This window comes from Balaenoptera musculus, chromosome 3 (genome assembly GCF_009873245.2).
Source record: "Balaenoptera musculus isolate JJ_BM4_2016_0621 chromosome 3, mBalMus1.pri.v3, whole genome shotgun sequence".
Classification (NCBI taxonomy): domain Eukaryota; kingdom Metazoa; phylum Chordata; class Mammalia; order Artiodactyla; family Balaenopteridae; genus Balaenoptera; species Balaenoptera musculus.
Genome location: NC_045787.1, coordinates 63,411,616 through 63,430,594, shown reverse-complemented (window position 1 = coordinate 63,430,594; position 18,979 = coordinate 63,411,616). Strand labels below are relative to the sequence as shown.

Here is an 18,979-nt window from a genome sequence, read left to right as displayed (position 1 = left end):
TCTAAGATAGATGTGGACGTGCTTACAATATCATTTATCCTACACGTCTATAGGTATTTATTAGTTAGCTAACCCACTATGTAGTGGGGAAAGTTTTTTAACCTTTTAAACCAAAATACTTTAATATTCCTGGAATCGTGTCGTTATTTTAAATATCTCTTTCCTTTGAGACTTTAATACAAACTATTAAATGTGTTGTGTCTTGAGGCCTCTGATGGTAGCACAGCCCTCCTAGAAAGCTCCTGGCAACATGTCGCAAGAGCCGTGAAAAAGCTCATACCACTTGACACTATAATCCTACTACTAGAAATGATTGGAGGTACAATCCAAGAATCATGTAGAATGATGCTCATTTGTTATAGCCAATAGTAAAATAATAGAAACAACCTTCATGCCTAATCCGATTTTAGTGATATTTTTAAATTAATGTTTTATGGACTAAAATGTAGCCATTAAAATTATTATCAAAGAAATTTTAATGACACAGAGAAATAAATGTTCATGATTTAATACAATATGATCACAGTGTTATTTTAAAATATATTACACTGAAATCTGGGACTTCCCTGCTGGTCCAGTGTTTAAGACTCCGTGCTTCCACTGTAGAGAGCATGGGTTTGATCCCTGGTTAGGGAACTGAGATCCCGGAAGCCGCACGGTGTGGCCAAAAAAACCTAAAATATATTACCCTGAAATCTGAAAAGTAGATTACAAAGAAATAGACTAAGACTTTGTCAGTTTTAACTTCTGGGTAATGAAATATATGGGAAATTTTTATAATTAGAAAATATTTTTTTATTATGTTGCACTGTTAAATTCGTATGTTCTTACGAATTTGTTGGAATCTAAGATACACAGAAGTTTGAAATTAAATATCATTAATCATACCAATAAATATTTTTAAGTTTTGAATCTTTAATTTAGAAAAAGCATAAATTTGATGATTAATTCAAAATTTTACTTTGCCTCACTAACTCTTTGGAATATATCATAAATATTTCATGAATCTCTGTCCTCAGAACATCTTCAGTGAAGTGAAACAAAATTCATTGAAGATAGAAGTATATGAATTGCACATCTTGCCCACATTTGCAATCCTTTTGGTGAAGTTAAGGTTTAATTTATGAAGGTAGCATGTGATTAATAAATACTTTACTACATACTCAAACAAAGTTTTTGGAGTAACACTAAACTTTTCAGGTGATAAGTAATCGGATCACTTCTTCCTTTCAAGCCAGAAATTGCCACCAGTATATCTTGCTAGCTTTTCTGCCTATTCTTTCATGTACTTATCCTTTATCACAGTCAGTCCTCTAATATGAAGCCAATATCCCCCACTCTCCAAAAAATAGGTGCCAGAATATCTATTGTAAAGTTTTTTTGTATATAAAAATAAATCAGACATTTTCTAAAAAATACCAACCTTATTCACTCAATGTTTTTTCATTTTCAGATGCAATTATATTTGATTGGTCTTTAAAGCAATAAAGTTTTCTTTCTGCGTATTTTAAAATATACAGCCCATTTTCCTTTCAAATTAATTGCTAAAATTAGTAAGTAAAATTAGTAAGGCTAATAAAGGTGAAGAACCATTTGAAGGTTTCCTATGTTTAAAAAACAATTCCAGCTTTTCTGAAAGATACATTTTTATGGGATAGAGTTTATGCCATGAATTGAGTCTAAGTTAGTAGATATTTATTGTTTATAGAACACAACATGAGTAAGACATGGTCCCTTTCCTCCTCTCAAAGAAATTATAACCTAGTTTGAAGCAGGAGGGAAGAATAAGACAAAATATTAACTATAATGCAAAGCAGAATTCCATGGTAGAGGAGCACTCACATACTTTTAAGTATCAGGGGAAAACTTCATGGAAGAGGTAGCGTTGGCAAGGGGCCTTGAATAGTGAGAGTATAATTTCAGTAAGCGGAGATTGTGTAGAGAAGATGCTCAGAGGAAGAAAGAACAAAAATAAGGTGATGGAAAAGGATGATCATATGCAAGAAAGAACAAGTAGCCTGGGTTGACAGGAGTATAGTGTACATAAGGATGTAAAAATAGTTAAGGCCACAAAAGTAGATTAGGAGCTTACTTAGTATAAACAAACAGAGGTCAACCAGAGGTGGGCATTTCAACTTTCTCAACAATATGATCTATTAATCTAGAAGTAAAAAATAATACTTAGGTTTATGGATCACTGTTTACAAACAAAGTATAAATGGCATCTAACCTACTCTAAAATAATAAATTAACGTCTAATAATCACAAAACAAGAGGAAAAGTAATTGCCCATTTCTCACTCTATGGTTATTGCCATGAGAAAGCAAATAATTTTTATCTTCTGCCTTGAATCAGTACAAAACATTTGAAAAACATCTTTTTCAAAATAGAGGCCTGCAACATTATATTTAAGAGAACTATATAATTGTGGAAAAATAGAAAAGCATTTTATAATTGATAGTCCCTAAATGTAAAATATTAAGCCTTTCACTCTAGGCTATACATTATAAACACATATACTCAGAGACTTAATTAGGACTAGCTAATAGACATGAAATGTAAAATGTTACATATATTTATGTGGATATACACTACAGTTATTTTTATTATAATGAATCAAAAATAAAATGAATGAAAAGATTTTTATCAAAAGTTGTACTAGTGGAAGCTGGCTTTTACTTCAAGCAAGGGTATTTTCATTCCAGTTGTATAGTCTCGTTCTAATATCTTTCTGTGGGAACTAAGCCAGGATATTCCACGAGCTTTTATTAATTATTAGCTAAATAAACTATTTTTTAAATTGGTCTATAAGAAGCCTAAGGAAATAATAAGTAAAAAGCTACTAAATCTGAATTTTAAGAGATTTCTGTTATATGTATACATATAAATTGCTTAGAGAAATCAAAAGATATCATGTTTTTTAAAGAAGAAAAAATTTACAGTAACTCTTTAGACTTTTAAAGTAATATTCCTTTTGATCTGAATTATTCAAGTGATTATTCCTAATATATTAGGTAGATATTCCTAATTTACAACCTCAGAATGATAATTTTGGGGTCAGAAAATGACTTACAGATATTTGTTTCTGAACATTAGTAATGACTATTTCAGGTGCTGTAGCTATAAATATGCATAAGTGTCCAGATCATCTTTGATTATTACTTTGTGATGACTTGGGCGTAGATTATAATGAAAGATATTAATTCAGTAATATTTTGTTTCAGACTCAACCAACTCTGGAGACAACATGTATACTTTAATGAATGCAGTACCTCCTGGACCTAACAGGCCTAATGTAACTATGCATTTTTTAAAATTTTTGGAATGTATTTGAAGACTCAAACTCTAAGTACATTCCTTTTCCTTGATACTGTTTAAGCTTTATATTTTATTATCCAGGATCTTACTGGATATCAAAAAATCAAATTCTATGTTCTGGGTTGGAAAAAAACATAATATATAACATACATAACAAGAGATTTCATATCAGTATAATATAAATGTAAAAGAGAACTTAATTATAAAATGTTGATATGTAGCCTTATTTTATCTCGAATACCTAATAATTAATATTGACTATTTGAAAGTGACAGTTAATGTGTAATCATATGTTCACCTCATTTTACACATCACTAATTTCTTCAGGTGGTTGTTTTTTTTTTTTCCTGTTAAACTTGAAACTAAATTAGGAAGTTGAATATGCCTGTTTTTCTTTAAATTTTTGAAATCTGGAGTTTAAATATAGAACTGAAGCAGTTCTACAGAAAGAATTTGAGTGTACTTAATAAAGCATATGGTCATGATTTTTCCATGAACGCTTACAGAAAAATTATATCTATAAGACCTACATATTAACAAAATATATAAGAAAATACAGTTAATACATAGGTATATATATATGAATAAAATGTAGCTCAAATTAAAGAAAAATCAAAACACATATAAAGAATTTCCAAAAGTATACCAAAAACTGGGGATGAAATATTATAATTGAGCTTCCTAGCAGTGAGGACAGCAAAGGGAAACTTTAAATTGTCCAGTATGTTATGGTACTTGAAATAGGGCTAGTCCAAATTAAGATGTGCTGGAGGTGTGAAACACACCCTGGATTTTGAGGACTTAATATGAAAAAATATATAAAATATCTCATTAAAATGTTATACTGACTGTATTTTGATTGATAATTTTGATTATGTAAGTAAATAAAATTATTAAAATTAACTTCATCTGTTTCTTTTTACTTTTTAAAGATGGCTGCTAATAAATCTAAATTTTTTTACGTAGTTCACATTTGAACCTTACATATTATTTCTGTTAAGCAGCACTGCCTTCAGTTACCAGTATTCCCTTTGTATAATCAAATAAATTCTTTTTCAGGAAAAAGAAACAATTTTCTGTCAGTAATGTCTAAAAGGTGTTTTCACAGAGATTTTAAAGAACACTGAATATGATCATGAACAATGTTCATTTTAGAAATGCAGCACAAATGTAGAAAAGCTCTTCATACTGCAATTTCAGATCTTAAAACTTTATATTTGAAAGGGAGGGGATACGGGAGGAAACCAGGAGCATATGGTACTGAAGACATTTCTGCAGACAGCTAAACTGATATCATCCAAGTGTGTTCCATTCTGCTTCTCTTACTTGTTACAAAGATAAGAGATTCAAGAGAAGCAGAAGCTGAACATGTCACTCTTCCAAATGTCATTCATTTCAGCCAGAGGTAGTCAAAGCAAATGCCTGCTGAGGGCTAGGACTGCAGTATTATGTGCTTCAAGCATAATACCTACAGTCTTAGTGTTGTTTAACGTGCAGTGGGGGCCGGATAAAAGGACCAAACCAAGGAGGTTCACCGGCTGTTGGCCTCACCGGCACCAGTTTCTCAGCCCAGATCTAAACTATGCTTTTGAAAAAACCTGAAAAACAACAGTAAGTTCAAAGTTAATTTCTTTGACCTCTCATTAGAGGCATGCGTATTCCAAGTTGTTTACTGAAAAAAAAACCCAAAAAACACAATCCATCCATGTGTTTTAGGCAACAAAATTTTAGGCAACAGAATTGGCATTATCCTGCGAAAATGTATAAGCATGTGGTTTGTGTGAGCACGGTGATGGAAAGCTATCTTCTTTCCACACAGAGTCGGTGGTATACAGGGTGTCCACTCAGGGCAATCTTCCCCCGAAGCCTGTATGATTAGTAACCACCACAATCCCATCTATACACATACATAACACGCAACACATTTAGTATTCTGCACCATACAACATGGAAGAAATGATTTGGGCATGGGAAATTTTAAGAATAAGTGTTTTCAGTAATCTATCTTAACTGTAAACATAAGGTAATTATAGATAGCCTGTCTTCAAACTGAGGTCTGAGTTTCCTTAGAAGTATTCCAGGGAGTTGAGGGAGAGACTAAGCGGGTAGGTCATGGGCTCTCCACCACCAACTCTACCACGGCACATCTCTTCACATCTGTGTTGTACTAGGCTTCTAATGTAAGGTTTCACTTGAAAATGAAATACCACTACTTTAAAAAATGTTAAATATAACTGCTATTGAATGCCTAATTGTGATTGAACTGACATAGTTGAGACTGCCAAGAAGACTTAGCTATATTCAGCTATCCCCAAGGAGCTAAATGTATTTAACCTGCAAGATGAAATTATTTATCATGTCCATTTGAACAAAGATAGATTGTCTGCTAAGAAAAATGTTAATGTTGGCATATAATGTTCAATTATTCTTATTAATAAGCCAATACCTTTAGCAGCTTCTTAAGAATTACCTCTGGTTTATAATAGCAAAATTTGTCAATAGCATAAAATACTTATCTTCTCACTTGCACTGGAATATATGTGCTTTCTGGTTAAGGATATCTGAAGAAAAATTTGGATATGAATGAGGATTAGCCTGAAGATCTAGAACATAGAGAAGATGGAATGAGGGAAGTAGCAGTCCAGTTAGAGAATCTAGAAGGCTGGGAAAAAATCTAGGAAAATAATCTCCATAATTTGGAAATGAAAATAAGTTGTAGAAGTGTCTTACAGTGTTAAAGATAGGTATTGTGACATTGAGATAAACAATTGTTTTCAATGTGATCACAGTCATTTTCTCCATTTTTTAAATAGTTTCCAATGGGCCCTGGGTCAGATGGTCCCATGGGTGCATTAGGAGGAATGGAGTCACATCACATGAATGGCTCTTTAGGTAAGGATATTAAATCTGATGTTCAGGAATGAATTCAAAACAAAACCTTAATTCTACATAGTGAATATCATGACTTGCGAAGTTCTTCTTTGTATAGGAACTCATTTTGAAATGCTTCAGCTTTTATCTACAACTGATAGTTTAATCCATAGGATATTCGCTATGATGGCTAAAGATTATTTGGAAAATCAGATATGTGAGAATTGTTCTAACCTAGCTCATATTCACAGGTATTTACTTTAACTTACCAAAATCTGAGTGTTTATGATAAAAGGAGACACTGCTGCTTTGGGCACCTAGAGGACCATGGTATCCTCACAGTGGGTTTCTTTGTCTCCAAAGGTCTGTAGACACAGTCTCAGAGGAACTTCAGTCCTCTGCAAGAATTTCTTGATTTTGTTTTTGCATTTTAATGTTTGTCTCTTTTTAAAAAGTAAAATTGGTAATCATATTCTGTATAATCTGAATGATTCTCTTAAGAGAGAACACTGCCCACATTGTCTGTGTTCGTGATAAAGCTGATTTCAAGTAGTGCAAATAATGGTTGTAAACGTACTTCATAAATGATGTGTTCTTACCAAATGAAGCCAAATATCTGCAAGGTGAACAAAAAGTTTCACAGCAGTGAGAAACAGAGACAAGTGGTACAAAATTGACCTGGTCACACAGCATACTGTATATGTAGGCAGGCCAAATGCAAAACCAAAACAAGGGGAAAAAGACATTTATTTTATGTTTGTATGTTTATCATCATCATATATCATAAACTATTTTAAAAGTTGACAGTGGGGTTGGAGGTTTGTGATAATTTTTTTCTTTTGAAAAAGAACCATCTTTTACTTAAGTTGGAGAAACTATGCCATGAGTAACTCAGGTTATACACAGATTTCACAGCCCCACCCTAGGTCAGGAAATGCCATCCTCTGATACTTCGAAAAGCTATGTAACTTCAATAATCAAGAAATTATTTACAACACTTCGATAGACTTTTTTTTTTTGATAGACTTGTGCTTTTAAGGATCCATGCTTGTTTTGCCTAGTTTTCAAAATGTTAATTTGCACTGTCCAGTTGTGGTAGTTACTAGTCATGTGTGAGTATTTAATTCTAAATCAAATTAAATGTAAAATTTAGTTCTTCAGTTGCACTGCCACATATCAAGTGCACATAGTCACATGAGCTAATGGCTATCATAACAGACAGCACAAGGAAACATTTCCAGCATCACACAAAGTTCTACTGGGGATAGCACCATTCTAGAATTTTACTTTCTAATTTATTGCAAAATAATTTACTTTCCAATCTTTTAATTTGTAAAATCATTCACAAAAAGATGGCATTTGGTCATAGTGAGAAGATTCTCAGTTATATTACTCACTAGAACAGAATTTGCAGAATAGTTTCACATATACTTGTCATCTATAATGAATATTGTATATATTTATAGATACATAATTGCATATATACATTCAGTACTTAACATTATGCCTATTTATAAACTAATGTTAATAAGCCTTTACTTTATTTGTGACCATCTGCTGAATGCTGTACTATTAAAATATTATAATATTTTTATGCCAGCAAAATTATTTAAATAGTTAAAAATAAAGCTAAAATTGTGGCAAGGATCTGATTATTTTTCTTTGTTACCTAAGTTATGATTCTATTTCTTACGTAAGAAATTAGTATTGATTGTCCATTTCTCCTAAGAATGAAAATAAAACCACAGTGTTACATTTTGAAAACATTTTTACTCTTGATGGATTGCCATGAATATTTGTTGCTGCCAAAATTTTCTTAAAAATATTATACTTTGATTTTGGTTATTATAGTAAAACATGGTTCAGAATATTGTCAGGTATTGTTGCAAATGCCTGTTTTGTACTTTATCAGATGTACAGAAGCATCATTTCAGAAAATAGAGATCTCTCTCTCTCTCGTTCTCTATTTACATATCTATAAATATATATATACACATGTGTATTAGTGTACAAATTTTAAAGTTTTGAATTGAGTAGGATATATATGTCTACTGTTTCACTTTCAGGAATTTATGATAGCAATAGTTTTTTATTCTGCCATTACCAAAAAAAGTAGATGATTGGGAAGGAAAGGTACAACTCTTCCTTGCATTTGCCATCAGATGATACTTACCACATAGTATAAGAGAAAAGTAATTTTTTGAGATTCAAAAATCCAAGAGATATACACTGCAAATACATAGAGTGTACTGCATTACTACATTTGTTTATTTTAAAGGAGTATTTAATTTACAGATAGAATCATTACCTAATAAAGGCTTTCTTTCCATATTTTGTTTTAGGCTCAGGAGATATGGACAGTATTTCCAAGGTGAGTATTATGTATTGTGTGTTGTTTTTTATCTGTGTTTTATTCCACACAGAACTCTTATTAAGATTGAGAATAACGTTATGAATTTTGTTCTTAAAGAGTTTGAAAGTAGAAGGCCAGATATAATTAAGTAGAAGTGTAAAATATTAATGCATATAATCTGTGGGAAAGGGTAAAATTAGTCTTTTAAGAATATTTCAAAGCATGCTAGGATTCATTTACAGGATATGCTATACATGATTAATTGATACCCAAGCAAATAATAATCAGTTTAATCACATTATGATGTTACGCATTTGTAAAGCAAACTGACATACTATAGATAATCTTTTGAAAATGTAAAGAAGTCTAGAGCAACACGAAAAGAGGTAAATTTGAAAAAGTGGTTATTATATGTTGTAAGGGCATTGCATTTATACATCTCATTTGTCTTCCAAACCCTTATGAGGCAATGCTGATGTCCTCAATCATTATTATAGTTCCACAAAATAGAGTAAGAAAGTAATTAGAGGAAAATTATATTAATAGAAGTAGGAAAGTGACCCTTCCAATAGCACATGTCTCTGTTTTTCCTCTGTCAGTCGTCTGAGTATCTAAAATTAATGCTTTGCTAAGATGCTGTATATTTTTTGAAGAATACCTAAATACTTTTTAGGTCATGATGAATTTTAAAATACTTCTCTGTGGGTCAAATGTATATTTAGAATGGCTGATAAGAACTAATTATTAACTACCACTAGAATGACTCTCTCAGAAGTCTGCTTTATATCAATAAATACAGAAATTCATTAAAGGATGACTTCATTTTTAATTCCACTTTGAATTTATATTCATGTATAATAAAGCAAAATTCCTGATGCCAAGAAAAATAAAATGAAGTTGAGCTATAGAAACTTATAAATTAAGACTTCAAGCTAAGAAAAAAAAAAGAGCGTTTAATTGGCATTCTGACGTTGTATCTGCATCGCTTGGCTGCTTGGCCTAGGAACTTCATCATGCACTTTGGATGTCTGTTTAGAAACAATCAGGAAGATCTTTTTCTTTTCTAAAAATAGATATATACAAACGGCACCATCTTAGCTCTGTGAGAAATAGTATTAGGTAAGCCTTCAAAAACCTTGTTTTCAAAATAAGATTCATTGTATAATACCGTTAGAGCCTTCTTTCTGGGAGGCTTTACAAACCAGATGACCATGATTGTATTGGCTGTCTTAGGTATCTAACAATTGATGTTGGCTGAATTGTGCTTTGTGGTCACAGTAAAATGTCTGAAGTTATATTTGAGAAACATATTCTAATGTCTAAAGATAATTCTTCATTACACAAAGGCGGGAACATCCAGATTGCTTAAGGCCGTCTTCGTAACGTTTCCACTGACATAACCTTGTACACTACATAGATGTAAATGAAATTCTATATGGGAATGTACTTTGTAATTTATAAAGCACTTTAAAAAATTTTAAGGGCCATAATGACAAATGAAATATCATCTTCTAATCTGCCCTCATATCAGATCTATTGCTATTCCTTCTATGCTTATTTTCCCCTTCCTATAACCAGAAGCAAGTTTTTCCACCACACTGTGCCTGCTGCTGCTAACATTCTCTTGCCTAGTGATTACTGTTTATTCTTTAAGCATTAATTGACCACCCATTGTGTACTTTTATGTACTGAGTATTGCCTTGTGCACTATGGGGAAATACAAAAGACTTCTTTAAATACAAACATAATCTTTGCCCTCAAGTGGTTTGTACTTTGGCAGGAATTCCTTCATTCAGTAAACATTAATATGCCAAGGCATTATTCTGGGCTATGAAATTCCAAAGACAAACAAGATATTGTCTCTGCCCTCAAGAAGTTCAGTATAACTAAGGAGACCAAACAAATACAATAGGGAAAAACTTTACAAAGGAAAGTTCAAGTACGTTTCAATTGACATAAGAATTATGCCCAAGGGAATTCCCCAGCGGTCCAGTGGTTAAGACTCTGCACTTCTATTGCAGGGGGTACGGGTTCGATCCCTAGTCAGGGAAATAAGATCCTCCTGCATGCCGCGCGTCGCAGCCAAAATAAATAAGTAAAAATAAAGAAAAAAAATTTAAAAAAAAATTATGCCCAAGTAATAAACTTGCCACTTAACAATGTACTAGAAATGACTGGTTGCATCCACCTTCAAATGGGCTCCTAAGCGTCTCATTTCAGCCCTGCCCCCACTCCTCGTTCCTTGGCTCCAGGCTCTAACCAGGCTGTCTGGGTGATGGTACCACTATTGTCTGTCCCATCTCCACTTGTCTGTCACTTTATCTATAATCAGCAGCATCAAACATATTGTACAATTATTTTTTCCCTACGTCTTTCGACTCACAGCTGAATTTTTCAGCCTTTTACTCCAAGCTCTGCAAGTTGTCACAAACTTCGTTTTCCCCACCTTCTTCCTTTTCCACCTCATGTCCGGCCATCTCAAGAAGCTCTCTTCTCCCTTTTCTCTTATTTCCTGGGCTCATTCCTTTTCATCCTATTCTTTTTCTAGTCATTATTATTTGTGAATCAGAAGATGATCTTAACCACTTCTGCTTAGCAGTTGTGTTCAAAATTGCTCTTGGGTCTCTAGCTGCATCTTCCTAATTCTCCAGTTAAACCTGTATTTTGTCAAGCATCAGTATTACATTTTTTAAATTTCTTAACTCCATTTTAAGAAGTTGTTTGACCAACCTACGCCCTTTTTGTGCATTATATTCTTGCCTTGTTGATGCAATCTACTGGAGACACTGCACACAAACAGCTACAGTTAAATGCAGCATACACACAGTTCATTGCCACCCACCGTCACAACCTGCTCTGGGCTAGTGTTTGGAACTACTGTCTTAGCTGTTCCTCAGATACCAATACTGAGTATATCTTTAGCTATATCTTCATCATGTCACCCAGTGACCATGGACAGCACAATTTCCTTAAGACTCCTCATTGAGCAACTTTTGTTGTTTTCACAACATTTTGCAGAGATTACCTCAGATTTTTTAAAGATGTTCTGTCATTTCATGATTTTCAAATATGCCCAGTGAGCTAGATAGGAACAGGTTTCAGAGATCTGATACTAGCTCAGTTTTGTGTGTTGAATGTGTCCTTTTAATCTGCCTCTCAATGTTCTCATATACACCACCACCACTCCCCCCTAAAGAAGTTTAATGCTGAGCCACCATGCTATGAAAAGATTGCATGGAAAACAGAAGCAACACCATGAAGTGTTTTATAAGTATTCAAATATTACTGTAATGTTACTTTCAAACTTCAAATATTTTTAAATCGACACTTTGAGTCAGGAATCAATTTGAAGGTAGCCAGACTTTCAGAATTGCAAATCAAGAAATGATATCACTTCGATGTGGAGTTTAAAAAAAGGATACAAATGAACTTATCTACAAAACAAAAATAGAGTTACAGATGTGGAAAACAAACTTACAGTTACCTGTGGTAAGGGGCAGGGGATAAATTGGGAGATTGGGATTGACATATACACACTACTATATATAAAAGAGACAACTAATAAGGACCTACTGTATCACACAGGGAACTCTACTCAATACTCTGTAATGGCCCATATGGGAAAAGAATCTAAAAAAGAGTAGATATATGTATATGTATAACTGATACACTTTGCCATACACCTGAAACTAACACAACATTGTAAATCAACTATACTCCAATAAAACTTTTTTTAAAAAATAAAAAAAGAAATGAGACATGGCAAAAATGCAGCAGAGTCTGGGAGCACCCTAGTTTAGTCAGAGATATGCTGCTCCTTTCAGGGCACCTCACGTACTTAAGGCTAGGAGTGTGACTATTACGCAAGGATGGAGAGGGCTCGTTTCATATATCTGTTTGAATATGTAAAAGTATGCAGCCTCCAAATACATGCTCAAATACCCCTGTATAGGTATGTTAGATTATTTTTTATTCCAAGATTGCCAGTTTCTCCATTATGTATGAAATGACAAATCTGCCTTCACCAAAGACTTCTAGATTTTGGGTAAATCTTATAGTGATTTTATAAATTTGCCCTTTTTTGAGCTAAGTAAGCATTATCATTCCTGCTTTCAAGACACAGTTGAGTAATAACTTTATTCACGAGTTGTAGCTTAGTTACCTATAGCTTAGTTAATTGCACTTCAATTTTACTTAATTTTTTTTTTTGGGAAATCAGGTTATCCATGTTCATTTCAAAGTCCAGTTACTTTATACTTGGGAAACTAACATTTTCAGAGGAAAAAAAAATTTTCCAAAAAAAAAAAAAAAATAGAATCCTCTTTATGCCATTAAGCTGTGGTTCCCCAGCCCTTGGGGTTCGCTGGCAAATGGAGCTCCTACGGACTTCAGAGGATCCCTGTTCTCAGATCCTCCCTGTGGGGTGCACAGCAGGACAAGATACAAGCTCTATTTCTACCAGCTCATCTACCTGCTTCTGCTTTACAGTTTAACCATATTTTTAAAAAGCACATATTCTTCTGGGGATAACCCATTCATGACATTTTCATTTTTATTGCCTAACTTGGTTTTAGTTAAGTCAAAATCCTCAGAGCAATTTTGTTTAAAAAATCTAAAAACTTATTCGAAAACAGAATATAAAATGGCAACGGCTCAGGAAAAAACTCTAAAATCTGGCTTACATTTGAAATAACAAGTAAAAGTTTTTAACCTTGAAGTTTATTTTTACAAGAATCTCTTAGTCACGGTTGCAATCCTGTGTGAGCATGCTTTATACGCCGCTGCCATTCTATATTCCCTATCGACGTGGAGTATCAGATGACCTCACATGGTTAAAATCGCACAGCAAAAACGACTAGCGAATTTAAATAGAATATAAAGCAGTATACTGTTAACTTGTGTTTGATTAGATTGCTAATATCAGCCATTTTATCTTAAAAGTTTCAAATAAATCTGCTCAAACAAATGATAGGAAAGGGTTCTAAATCACAAAACCTCTGAGCCTCCTTTTCCTATACAAGTACATACTGAATTCTCAAGTCCTGAGGTATTTATTTCTCTTGTTCTTAACTATCGTTAACCATTTTCCTTTTTTCCTTATGGTTCATATAAAAATAATGGTTAAAGTCGTGTTACTATGTAAACCACATGTAGAATTAAAGGGAAATATTTATCAAAACAGTGACCTTTCGAGTTTGATTAGTAAAATCACCCAGGGAAGTTATTGTTCCATCCCGCCCAATCAGTGTGTAGACTGCACTCTTCATCATGCCCCTCCTGGGAATGTTTCTTAAACTCTCCAGAAGTCTAGGAACTCTATGAACTGAGAGTGGGAAATGGAATAAATGATTCTGAGACTAAGACAAAGAGTTACAGTGAATTATTTGGGGTTTTCTGTTTTTTAATTTTCATTTGGGAAAGCATTAGTACTTGTCAAGGTGCAAAGAATGAATCCATGGTAGAAGTCTGAGATTGGAATTATAAATCTGCTTTGTCCTTAGAGATGATGGTATAGATTCCATGTTTGAAACAGTACCATGTAAAAGGGAAATTAAAATCTTCAAAATGCTTTGTTTTCTAAATCTTGTTTACAGAATTCTCCCAATAATATGAGCCTGAGTAATCAGCCGGGCACTCCTAGGGATGATGGCGAAATGGGGGGAAATTTCTTAAATCCTTTTCAGAGTGAGAGTGTAAGTATTCCCTTGACTATATTACTATATCCAGATTTTATTTCTGAAGCTCTTCTTTAGAATAAATGCATAAAGCCATTATTACGACTGTTTATCTAGAGTTCAATAGGTTGATCTTTTAAAAGTTAGAAAACTAAGTGGAATTTCTTTGAAAGTATTAAAAAATAAACTTTCTACTCCGATTCTATGTACATAGTTACAAAGACAAAAACTTTAATACCAATTTTCCTTTAGAAAACATCCACCATAAAGGAATGTACTAGAAACAGGTTGCATATGTGATCGTTTTTATAAATTTTTCACATTACTAAAATGTCTTTGATCACTGCAAAACCAGGTTTCTTCTCAGTGCTGTCCTGAAAGCTCTGAAAATTGTCTCTAAGATGTCTTTACATTATGCACTAGACTTTCCTGTCTTGTATGTTAACGAGTTATTTACATTTAACCCGAACGGGATATCCACGTCGTTTTCTGTGTGACTATAGTGTTAAGCAAAGGCAGTATCATTTCACGTCTCCATAGAAGTAGACAGGAGCAAACGGAGAAGCGAGCAAATTCATTCCTTCATTTAACAGTCACTGAGCACTGACTACAGGCCACAGCAATGTGCTGGGCACTGGAAAGACCAAAAGGACAACATGGTATCTTTTCTCAAGGACTTACTGCATTATACAGTAATTTATTAACTAAGATTTCACATAAGAAGCATCTATAGAATTTTTAAAAATACAATTTCCCAGAACCCTCCCTGGACCCAGCGAATCAGAACTTACAGGAGCGGGGCCAGGCGTCCTCCCATGTGGAAAAGCTTCGTCAGTGATGCTGATACACATTCTCTGCTAAGAACTCCTGAACTGGAATAAAGGAGTTCAGAACCCAAACTAGTTTCATGTTCATAGAATCAGCGCCTCCAATACGTGTACCGCCATCATTAAAATAATGGAGGATCTACCAAACTATAAACAGAATCAGAAGAGAAAATTACCTTCATTTTGCCCAGACCTTTACCAGAGGTGATGCCATCAGAATTTGAAGCGGTGGCTAGTAATATACCTACTTTTGCGCAGAGTGGCTGCTTCCCAAAATGGAACCCAAGATTGAGTGTTCTGCGGTTTCCTTTACTTCTTGGTGTTGACCTAGCACCTCGGCATGGGACAAGACTCCCCTTGTTTTTAGACTTTAATTTCTGTTAAAACTAGAAATAATATGATGATCTTTAGTTTGTCTGTTTCATTTTCAGGATATTTATGATTAGTGAGAACCAAGAAGGTAAACATAAAAACTCGTATTTAAAGAAATCAAAAGATTAGCCTGTCAATGATGAGGAAATAGAAAAATATGAGGAACTATATAGTTTTTCATAATGCTTAGGATTATGGGATTTCTTAGAGCCCGGTTCTTTCACTAGTTTGCTTCAAGACTATGGACAAATTAGTTAATTTTAATTAATTAATGTTCACTTTATCTAATTAGAGACATTAATTTCATTTTATGCTAATTCTTCCAGTAATGGTATAATTCAGTGAGGTATATGATAATTAATTCAGTTCAATTCAACATGTATTGAGCCTGCACTATGCAAAGCACTAGGTTAAGGACAAAATATTCTGAAACAAACATAACACATCCCTAACCTCAAAGAATGCAATCTGATGGGAAGAACATGTTTACACAGCTAATTAAACCATACGTCAGATTAGTAAGTGCTACAATAGATATAAACCAGGTGTTTTAAGAGCACCAAGGAAAGTATTAATTTTGTATTGGAAAAGAAAACTTCTTTAAAAAGGTTCCACGTGACTTTAACTTTAGGGGCAGCGACGACAGGAACTCTCCCCTCCTTCCTTCCCAGATTTGTTGTGGGCGACTGCCGCCTTGTTTGCCAGAGAGGGGAGCTGCTTCAGAGTTGGCATCAGAAAGCTCTTCACGGGGATCAGAGAATCAGATAGAACAGGACTTAAAAAACTACTTTGTGCAGAATAAAGACCAGCCTCATCCTTTAACCCCAAGTGGATTATGCACATGCTGGATAGCAGATCCCTCTGGGAATATGTGCGTAGCATATAGAGCCACTGGAGTAGGGCTTCCCCCACCCCTGACTCCTGGCCCAGCCTCGCTACCCTTGAAGCCAAGAAGCAGGTAAAACGCCAGACTGCTGTGCAGAGTTAGCAGAAAACAGAAGCTGCCTCCTGTCTCCCCCCTCCCTCTCTCCTGTCCCCACTAGAAAAGTCCCCAAAAGAGAAATACTTGGATGGTGGTTGAGAACCTGCACAACCGCCTGGAGGGTAGTGCAGCCTTGGAAGCGGGTCCACACTGGCTGCGCTGTTCTGTCTGCTGGGTGAGGGGTCTACATGCTATGAGTGACACCCTGGTTGTCTGTGGCTTCCTCTATCACATCCACACATTTTTGTTTGCACCTTTTTAAAAGATCAAGAAAAGAGAGCAGAGAGGAAGAAGACAAAAGAGATTCATTGCTGACAAATGTAGTAAGGCCTTAAAGAAGTAAATAGACTAGGTATCTCCACTAAGTTAGCTTTACTATCATCAAGGAAAAGCAGGAGGTCCAAGAGGGAGGGGATATATATATATACATATAGTTGATTCACTTCACTGTACAGCAGAAACTAACACAACATTGTAAAGCAATTATATGCCAATTAAAAATAAATAAATAATTTTTAAAAAGAAAACATTTCCAGTGACTAAACATGCAGACTGAATTCTAGTGGTTTTTAATGCACATAAGTCTGAAAAGCACAGATTTTTGAACATTCTGCCTTTTGAGGGTTTGTCGGTCTTTATCTTGAAGTTTAACCACATAAGAGGCCTGGGAAGAGAGCAAATATCTATTGACTGATTATCATGTACCGACACTATCCCAGTCACCTCACACATGCTACTTAATGTAATCAATACAGAAACAGAAATGTCCAACCCAAAGGCAGAAACCTTGCAGTGCCAACACACTTTACGCAAGAAAATAGGAATCAAAAAAGGTTTCAGGGCTTCCCTGGTGGCGCAGTGATTGAGAATCTGCCTGCTAATGCAGGGGACACGGGTTCGAGCCCTGGTCTGGGAAGATCCCACATGCTGCGGAGCAACTAGGCCCGTGAGCCACAACTACTGAGCCTGCGCGTCTGGAGCCTGTGCTCCGCAACAAGAGAGGCCACGATAGTGAGAGGCCCGCGCGCCGCGATGAAGAGTGGCCCCCGCTTGCCGCAGCTAGAGAAAGCCCTCGCACAGAAACGACGACCCAACACAGCCAAATAAATAAATAAATAATTAATTAATTAAAAGGTGCTAATAATTAAAAAAAAAAAAAAAGAAACTACACCTCTGCTTCATTTAAAAAAAAAAAAAAGGTTTCAACATTCAGGCTCTTTTGGGGGGATCAAAAAAAAAGCCTTTATTTCAAGAAACAAAGATGCCCCCTAGTGTTCAAACTCTATAAAATGTTTGGCTTTAAAAACAATACAAAAAGGCTTAATTCAAAGAATAGCGCTTCATGCCTCTCAAGTAAAGAAAGCAGTTAGTTTTATTTTTTGAATTAATTTAGCAGAATATTTTCACCATAGCATTGAACTATAATCAACTGAGCAAACATGCTATTAAAATCACGGTGTCAAATAGAAATTATAAACAAGGTGGTAGATCATTTCCTATTACCCTTACTGCCTTTTTTCATTTTCTTCTATTGTAAAGAAATCACATATGCCCCAATTTTTTTTTTTGAATAGTAACATACACACTAGATTTATTTCACTTTAGTTCAGCTCAGGTACCTGTAGTATTATCTCTCATTAAGAAAATAAAATATTATATAGATGCTTAGAAATATAAATGTAAGATCTGAAGTGTTCTTGAAGTGTATGAAGAGAAATGTAAGATCTGAAGTGTTCTTGAAGTGTATGAACAGAAATGTATGCACATTGTTCAAAGATTTAATGGATATTTCTGATGGAGTCCATGGTACATGAATTGGGTATAATAAATTCTCTAGCTCATGTTTTACATGCTAAACCAAACCCTGATGCAGTCAACAGCATTGTAAGGCCATTTTATCATTTGATCGAGGAGAAACAGACTCACAGAATAGTTTTGAATGCTGTGATATCAGGGCAACCTGATATCACAGCATTCTGACACAAACACTAGAATATGTCATGGCATATTGATGCAGCAGTACAACAGAAACATTGCAGTGTGGTCTCAGGACAATACACCATGAATATTTTATGTCTCTAAATATGATACCCCATTTAACACTTGCTCTTCTACTTCTAGAAAACAGTAAGCCACTTCTACTTGAATAGTAATCAATAGCAAAATTTCTTTTTGCTGGCACATTCTGTGAGTTTCCCTAGAAAGTTTGCAATTTCCCTCAATCTTACTTAGTTGAAGCAGTTTCAATAAAAGCAGCAGCAGATGAGCAGTTTACAGCCTTAGCAGTGCAAATAGCCCATCGCTTATAAAGACAGTCACACACAAATACAATCTATTTTACTGTACCAAATACACTTAGGGCATCATTTTACAGTTACTTGTACTATTCAAAATTTAAATTCCATTAGATGCTTGCTAATTTTTGAGCTGTATTGCTTGGAGATGGTGCTTCCATCCTTTCTGACTGAATCTGGCCCTGACTTTCTTGTTGTACCCTATTTTCCACTCAGTTTCCTCCCTGAATAAGCCTAACTCTCTTAACTTCCCAATGAATCTGTAACAAATTCTCATTTTACTGTAA

General features: G+C 34.5%; 1 protein-coding gene across 7 annotated transcripts in view; it reads left to right on the top strand.

The window, feature by feature from the left end:
• The window catches only part of SSBP2 (single stranded DNA binding protein 2), a 304,079-nt gene that overhangs the window by 275,409 nt on the left and 9,691 nt on the right, over positions 1-18,979 (top strand). For 6 of the 7 annotated variants that reach the window (XM_036847742.1, XM_036847745.1, XM_036847748.1 and 3 more), the window contains 4 exons: positions 3,225-3,295; positions 6,132-6,210; positions 8,532-8,560; positions 14,137-14,235. In XM_036847742.1, coding sequence (XP_036703637.1) covers positions 3,225-3,295; positions 6,132-6,210; positions 8,532-8,560; positions 14,137-14,235 — 278 coding nt within the window. The remainder of the gene's footprint in view (positions 1-3,224; positions 3,296-6,131; positions 6,211-8,531; positions 8,561-14,136; positions 14,236-18,979) is intronic. The other variant, XM_036847746.1, reaches the window with a different exon arrangement.